The sequence below is a fragment of the Lygodium microphyllum genome, chromosome 25 (genome assembly GCF_053477565.2).
Source record: "Lygodium microphyllum isolate KBCC chromosome 25, Lygodium_microphyllum_v1.1.10, whole genome shotgun sequence".
NCBI classification, from domain to species: domain Eukaryota; kingdom Viridiplantae; phylum Streptophyta; class Polypodiopsida; order Schizaeales; family Lygodiaceae; genus Lygodium; species Lygodium microphyllum.
The window spans coordinates 70,065,332-70,074,268 of NC_141159.1; the positions used below are offsets into that span (position 1 = coordinate 70,065,332).

The following is an 8,937-nucleotide window of genomic DNA, read 5'->3' on the forward strand; positions in this document are numbered from 1 at the left end:
TTGTGGCGCTCTCAGTTTTTAACATGATCTTAGCATTAGCTTTCTTTTTCCTTCGCTATGGCTCTTCTTCCCTATTGAGGTTGCATCTAAGTTGTTGGGTCCATGCAGTGATATACTAGTCTGCTTTGTCTACGCGCAGTTCATGACATGTAACGGGATGGATGTGTCCTCTCCATTAAATGTCTCAACTCCAAACAGCCCCAATGGTACATATGGCTTTTTTGCCGCACTAGAGGGTGGCCTTCATCTAGGGCATTCAGCAACAAACATGTGAGTGATTCCACACTCTAGGCATCTAAGATCAGCCTTTTCCCGATTAGCCTGCTCTCGTTCGGGGCAGCGTGAGAAGATGTGTCTTGGGTGACCGCAATTCCAATAAGAAATCGGTTCTTGGGTCTGCTCCCCTAGGCCTGTGCCTCTTCCCCTTCCTAACTCCATCACCGCTACCAGTCAGTAATCCATAAGGATTGCATTTCCCTCTTCATCATACGATACATAGGGATGAATGTAAGGCTCTCCATCATTTGGTTCCTCCACATAGTGGACTAGAGCGTCACTTGATGGATGGGTTATGTAGGGTCTAGGTGGTCTAGGTATGCCTATGGGGTTTATCTCCATCCTAGGAATGGCCGGTTTGGTGTCATCACGTGTGCTGAGAGAGCTAATGGGACTCCCCTCCCTAAAAAGTTTTACAGCCTATTCGCTAGGTAAGGTTGTTCATATGGTTGTGAGTATGGGAGTCTCCTCGATAGCCTACAATGCAAGATATTGTGATTGAACCTACCTTAATTAGTGCAAGGTCAGGACCTCGGGTCTTGACACTCGGTTGGCAAGTGGTTTTTGCCACAATATACGCATTGGATGTGAGGGCGTGTTGGTTGTCTCATAATTTCTTGTAATTTGGCTAGCTCCACCTTCACCTCCGCTAGCTCTCCAGACTTGCATTTGTGCCCTTTACTTTACCCCGAATACTTAGGCCTGGTTTCGCTGATGTTGAAACTCTCTCAAAGTTTCTAGCGTTAGTCTCCTCTCAGGTCAAGCTCTTGGATCTTCTCTCTTTGAGCTGGTCATCTACGCTAATCGCCTCGTCAAAGACCCTAGCTAGCATGTCTCGCTGCAAGCTTGAATTGCCTACCAATGCCTTGTAAAGTTCCTTTCTTCGTATCCCATTGATGAAGATTGTGGAAACAGCTCTTTCGGTGGGTCACTCACCCATTGGGATTCTTTTGAAGAGACTCTGCACATGGGTGACATAGTCTCTAATGTCCTCCTTGTCTTTCTGCTTGACATTCATCAGCCGCACTAGAAGGTTATCGGAGTACCCAAGCGCAGAGAATCTCTTAATGAAGAGACTCTCGAGGTTGTTGAAGTCAGTTTGCTCAACAACATCCAGACTCATGTACCAAGTTGTCCTACCCTTGTCTCCTAAGCATAGATTGAAAGTTTGCGAGTGCTGAGTAAGATCGGTGAGGCCATTAGCCTTGTAGACTTACTCGAACTGCTCTATAAAGCTATATGGGTCATCTAGTACATTTGCTCTGCTGCTATGCTGACGAGTTGTTTAGCAATTGCTTCATACAAAGCTCGCTCAACATGAGGTCGCCTTCTAGTGCTCTTTCCCTCTCTGCATCAGGTCCTATCCTATTTCTGATTGCTAGGGCTAGCACTTGCTAAATCTTGCATATTTCTATGTTTTATCACAAGCTTCTGTCATATTGTTCATGATTGTAGGCCATTATGCCCAACAAAGCTTCCCGCGCTAGTCTCCTCTTCTCTTCAAAGTTCGCTATGATATCCTCAGATGTCTTACCATGGTGGTCTGTATATCGTAATTAGTGACTAGTTGCTGGATTTTCGTCGAGAAACCACCTAGGCCAAGCTCTTCGCCACGTCTATGGTTAGTGCTTGACTTTGCCATATTTGCAGTCTCATGCTCCACTAGGTTGTCAATAAGATTAATCAAGTCGGGCAAATCCACTCTTCCAATGGTGTCAATCCTTACAACGTTTGACTCCTGTGTCGCATCCGCACTTGGTCCTATACTTGGGGTTCTCGATCATCCAACTATGTTTCAAGGTCTTCTTCTACTAGTGTGTTCATTCTGATTGTTAGGTTTGAGTGAGTTCCTTATTATTTACATGCAGTCCTCACTTACACTCACTCAGTGGGCGTGTGCGTGCTCTCTTCCATACACCATGCAAAATTTGACTTTCAACTTTACTTAAGTACAAAAAATGAAATGTTTTAATCTCTCATGCTCTTTTGAAATATTATATTCCTTGAATAGAACCATGTTTGACTTATTTTCTATGAAATTTTGTTTGCATTTATACAAAAGTAAGTTTTGAGAAATTATCATGTATAAAGCGTGCCTCTCCTTATCAAATGAGACTTCAAGAAGCATTGCGAACTATTGCTACGGATGATATTATCCATAGAACTTTGGCTAGGGTAATTGAAAGATTACCCAATGATGGATTTACTAATGGAAACACTCCTTTATATGTAGATATTTTATATTTTGGATGGATCCAATGCTACTATGTTAGACAAACAGATGTTGAGTACTTCATATCTCGGTCCCATACTAGACACATACCGAATGACTGCAGTAAATGGGAGTTTCAAGATTTATCATGTTTTGTAACTTTGCATCAATTTAATCCAAATTCCGTCGACTGCTCTACTAATGTTAGAGCCAATCATATCACGTCCCCAGGTAATACTTACTCACCATTTTCATTAATGTTTTGCTTTATAAATTTAATATTGTTATTTCTAAAGTCTTTTTTTTCCGTTGAAAATCTTGCAACACAATCTGGGGCGGGGCGTGTCACAGCTTCGCCCACACATGTTCCCCGTGCTAGATCCATTGTTGATAATTCATCTAAGAAGAGAAAGCTTTCTTTTCGATAGTTGATTTTCAACAGTACAACTATCTTTTTGAAAACATTATATACTTTCTTTTCCATTTACATGTTGCTATAGTTCGAATTCTTTTAGTGATATTTAAAAATCACTTTTGCTTCAGTTATGTTTTTCAATTATTATGGTTGAGATAATCAATGTTATTGTATTGAATTGTTAGATTTTATAATGAAGTTTAAAAATTGCAAGACTATTTGATTCATTACTAAGTGAAAGAATGTGTGAACAAATTAAAACATTTGCGCTTCACATCCTGGCGCGAAGCGCCGGGCTGAGTCTAGGCGCGGAGCGCCTAGTATTGAGTAATGGGCACCCAGAGAAGGGGACACTTTTGATGCATCTTGTAAGATTAAAACATTGTAACTTCTAGGAATAGCAACTACACTACCATGCTTTTTGTATGACATTGATCTAACCTACTCATGAGCACAATTTCTATGTGACAAAGCAAGGTAGAGTTTGCCCTTCATGTGCTTCATATTTTTCATCACATATCAATAAGTGAAGTAATGATACTTACTAGAACACTATCACCCATGTCTTCAAGCTAAAAGTCCACTACATATTATAAAGAGGCCAATAGGAAGCAAGCTCCAAAACTATAACTCAAGCTCCCATTTTAAAATGCATTAGACATGGAATACTATGGCAACCACATTAATAAAAAATAAAAGCTCAGCATTCAAACACTACACCAAAAGGTGAAGAATGGAGATATGCCTTATAATCAACCTTAACATGCCCTCCTTGATGAGTAATTATTATAATACCAAAGTATGGTTGATCAATAAAATCTAATGAGCACAACATTTGACTTTTAAGAATTACATAAGACTTTCAAGAATGAAAGGGGCCATGCTAGATGCCTTTTACTTTTCCACTTAGGACTATAAGCATGGTAAGATAGCCCAAATGTTGTAGTCCATTTTTATGTATGCCTAATCACGTGAAAAACATTAATAGATCATGTATCCATAGATGAAGAAGTGATTTTGTCATGGTTTAGCTTACATAAGTAATAAAAATGAGAACTTTACAAGATCAAATTTACTTTGCAATCAAAAAACTTTTGAGATTTAAGTCGTTGCAACGAAACCATGGGTCAATAATTATTTGCACAATCATTTGAGAAGTTCAATCCATATTTTTGATGTAAAATCACAAGATCCTAACACCTATTGTAGCGCACATTCAAATGGTATATATTGAGACATAATAAACCATGCTATGAGACAAAGTTTGGATACCAAATTCAACATAAAGTTGCACAATCCAATGAATGCAATCATTTGATGCCAAACTGTATAAGTTGAAGTGTGTTTTGCTATGTGACCAAAGTCTTGTGGGGTAAGCCATACACTAAGCACAATTATACTTAAAGCACTTGAAGCCATGGGGTGTGATTAGTTTTAACTTTGTCCTTGAGAGACAAATGAACTTGTGCCAATTGATGAAGGGTTTCACCATGTTAACCTCGGCACAAGAAAAAGTGAAAAAAATGGAAAAGTGGAAGCCGGGAGCCAAAAGAGGCAACTCAGAAGGAAATTGAACACGATGGAAGAAGCAAGAAGGGAAACAACCGAAAGCGCAATAGCTGCCTCAAAAGCCAAGACAAAGGCAAAAGCATATTTTTAAATGCAAGGCGCCCCCAAAACTTTTTGTAAAAGAGCGCCAGGCTCCTTTTTGTGCAAATTGTTAAAGTAGATGGGTGGTAGGAAGGAAGCTAGGAAGATAGGACAATGAGAAAGAGGGCCTAGGGCCACGGTCAGCCATGTAAAAAAAGGGGATAAGGGGATGACCACCCAAAGGAATTAGGGTTTTGTATATAAACTCAAAAAGTGAATGAGGAGCTCATTCTTTGGTGTGTGGCAAAGTAGACTCATCTTCTCTTCTTTTCTTGCTTGCTTGTGTGTGCTTGAGAGAGGAAGTGTGAGAGTGTGAGGGGGTGAGTGTGTGAGGGTGAGGGATCTTGGAGATGAAGCTCTCCGTCATCTCCTCTCTTCTTCTCTTCTCTTCTATTCTCTTGTCTCACGTGAAGTTATGGAAGATGGAGCTTGGAGATGGAGGCTTGAGGATACTTGAGCTCGTATCTCGAATTGTGGAGCTATCGGTGTGCTTGAGGGAGGAAGCAACTCATTTGGGCATCAAGGTAAACTCACTACACCCCGGTAGAATCGAAGGTGTGTCGACTAGGTGAGAGATAGCCATAGGTAGTTCGCTTGAAACACTTGAACAATAAGCGGTCCGTGGGTCTTGGTGGTTGAGTGTGAGCTCCCCTCTACATTTTGGTTCCATTTGGCCAAGACCAACGGATTCAAGCTTGAGCACTTGCATACCTCAAATCGAGTGACGAAGTAAGGGTTTCATCCCCGAACCGGAGCTTGAGATAGGTAGAAGGTTTTGGGTTTTTAATCTTGGCAACAAGTAAGTATTTTGGTTTTTTTATGGTTAGGCAAGTAGGAGGAATCATTCTAGTATTTTATTTTTTTGTTGCATTTAGAGTAGGTTAGGACCAAGAAAACACAGGAAAAAACCTAAGGGTTTCTACTATGAAACAGGCCCAAACAGGATACAAACAAGGAGAAAAATGGAAAAAAAGAGTGCTTAGAAGTGTTACAATTGCATAAGGAGTGATTGGCTAGATTCAGGTTGGGTCCATCGAGGGTTTAAGACCCTTGGAATAAAAGGGAGACCTCATTTTCAGGTTCTGTAGTAGAAAGAGAGAGAGAGAGAGAAAGAGAGCTTGAGAGCTTGTGAGAGACTTGGTGCTTCCAGCGAATCGATTAATAGGCACAAGAGTTTTCTGCTTAAACCAGGTCTGTAGAAACCTTTCTATGTATCTACCCTTGGATTCTAGAGAATCTTGCTTATGGGAGTGGCCAAAAATTGTTGGCTCAAAGCAATTTTCATTGCTGTTATTTACGTGCTGACGGAATTGGACACAATCCACAGAGGCATCCGATTCCCAGAATCGAATGCTCGGACACCCTACACCCATCCGATTTTGAGAATCGGACGGCCAACACTTGGACCAATCTAATCAATCCTATCGGACCGAACGAAATTGAACCTGGACAATCGGACACACCAACAATCAGTGGACCACTATTAGCATCCGATCCCGAGGATCAAACACTTAAACTTGTGACCTCCTCCGATTTTTGAAAATCAGACTCTCAAACCACCCTGTTTGATTTGGCAATCGAACTAACATGACCTGTCTGATTAGACATACCCTATCCGATTTTGAAAATCAAACACCCCATAATCGGATCATTCAGAATCAGACACATTTCAAATCGGATGTCTAATTCCTGAAATTGGACACTACAGAATCAGACTCTGCAGAATTGGACCAAATTTTAACATATCAAAATTGACAAATTTAGCGCATTCAGGACGATAGAGAGTATAACCCGCAACAATAGGAGAATTCATCGAAAGCCTTAAATGCAAATTTGACCCTAGAAATCGCATCCGAATGGCAAGGCATAGTGCTGACACTCGTATGAGCATATTCGACAAAATTAGAGTTGTAGGCTAACCAGCAAACCCCATTTGACCCTGAGCAAGCTTAACGATGTAGCACAGATCCTACAGACTAGAGGAAGCAACTAGGAATCGAGCCTAGAGTCCCATTAGGCTGAGTATATAGACGAGAGTGTGAGAGCTGCAATTGTCACTTTGTATTTGCACCCACATTATTTTCCAGCACTAAGGAAAAAAGTTGAACTTACTTTTCTTTGAAATTTTCTTTGAAAACCTTAATACTTAAAAAGAACAGGAGACAGTAAAATAGTTCATTCCCTGCAAATATATGATTAAAAAAGAATAAATAAACTTTGATGATATTGCACCAAAAATTTTATGCAAATATAATATGATAGAAAGTTCAAATAACTTTTTATGGTAGAAATAATTTAAACACAATGTTCTCATATAGTAAAACAAACATATGTCTAACTCCACATAAAATCATGAATATCTATCCATACATGAGAGATATGATTAAAACATTAAAGTATTAAATCAGAGAAAATAAGTCAAACTTGCTTTTCATCGACGAAGAACTCACTACTGAAAAAGAGCATAAGAAAGTACAACACTACATTTTATAGATATGTGAACAAAGAAGAAAATAAGGCTTTGATTGTATTGAAATAAAAACATTATGCAAATATAATATGAGAGAACAAACATTACACTTTTGAAAAAATAGAGGTTACAATACTTTCTATAAAACTTCATTATATACAATTGATGGTACCATTTACCATGTCCTCTTTCTCATTAATCAAGACTTTCAATTTGTCCGGAGACTTTACTCTTGAGAAAGCAACATAGAGTTGACCATGAGTAAAGACTAGGGTTTTTAGATATATCCCCAAACATGATAACGTTTGGCCTTGAGATTTGTTGATTGTCATTGCAAACGCCAAACGGACTGGGAATTGCAAGCGTTTCATTAAGAAAGGAAGTTCCAGTGTAGTTGGGTGGAAAGTTATCCTCAGGATAAAAACTCTGTCACCAATATTGGTCCTCGTAATTATCTCTGCATCAATGACCTTGTTATTGAAAGCCTTGCATACCAGCCTAGTACCATTGCATAAACCTTTAGAAGGATTCAAGTTTCTGAGCAATATTATTGGAGCATTTACTTTGAGTAGCAAGATATGAGGAGGAATACCTCCACCGAGGTCAAGGGAATTTAGATATTCCACAAAATAAATGAATGAGTTCTCCTCGGTTCTATCCACAGAATCAGCACTGTAGTATTGTTTAACCTCTCCCGGCATCAGTTGCAATGCATGATTGTTTATCATTTCCACATCATTGTTTCGAGGTGCAAGAATGGCACGTCCACTAAAGAACATTTTGTAATCAATTACACAATTCATTTCACAATAGACAAAATTGCTCAAGTTTTGCATAGATCCTCCCTTTAACAACAATGCAGGTGGAATTTGCAATATATTATTAGTATGTGTCAAATCTTTTCCATCTCCAATGTCTTGTAACCATGCAACAAACTGATCCTGATCTGATGCGACCCGCATATTCTGTGTAAGTTTCAAAACATTGAAATATTGCCACAAATTGGAACAACATATAGCAGCACCGACAATATCCTCATGGGTACCCTTTGGTACAACAGGCAATATTTGCTTAAAATCTCCACCTAGTAGAATAACTTTACCACCAAATGGCATATCACACTGCATTATATCCTTTAAAGTTCTGTCCAGTGCCTCAAAGGTATTACGATGCAACATAGGAGCTTCATCCCACAAAATAAGACTTGCCTCTTTTAACAGTGTTGCAAGGTGACTTTGAACAGGTATATTGCATGTAGAATTATTATCTGCCTGCAATGGAATTTTGAACTTTGAATGGGCAGTACAACCATGTGGCAAAAGCAATGCAGCAATACCAGAGGATACTGTAGCTATTGCAATGCGACCTTGACTGCGAAGCTTTGCAAGTAAACATTTGTATAGGAATGTCTTTCTAGAACCGCCTGGGCCATCTAAGAAAAATGGTTTACCCAAACCACTATCAATAGCATTCATTATTGCCATAAAACAATTTCTTTGTCCATCATTCAACAAAGCTTGCATTGTTAAGAAGGTATTCTCTTGTTCTACCTTATCATATAGTTGTTCATCAAGGATCAAAGGATTTGTGTACTCTTGCATTGTCACCTCAGGCAATCCATGATACTCTGCCAAATTGTGTCCATGTTGATCTAAAAGTTTTTGAATATGCATCAATGCATGATTATTGACCTCATCTTGCATATCAACATTTCACCTATTTTGCAAGGAGAGTCGATGTTTTATATCCTCTGTCAGCGGACCTAAGGACTCTTCCCATAGAGCCCCATGTCGGGCAGGCGAACAAAATACCAAGGTGGATGCAAACAAATTTCTTAATTGAGTACCGGTTTGCATCAATGCAGCTTCACGCAAACACATTTGCCATTCATCATCTATTTCCAACATTCCTTTT

General features: G+C 39.4%; 1 protein-coding gene across 1 annotated transcript; it reads right to left on the reverse strand.

The window, feature by feature from the left end:
* Positions 1–7,175: 7,175 nt before the first annotated feature.
* LOC148014352 (uncharacterized) lies at positions 7,176–8,726 on the reverse strand. The gene has a single exon (XM_087666543.1). It carries the CDS (start codon positions 8,724–8,726, stop codon positions 7,176–7,178), a length of 1,551 nt encoding a protein of 516 aa, XP_087522669.1.
* Between the last annotated feature and the right edge of the window lie 211 nt (positions 8,727–8,937).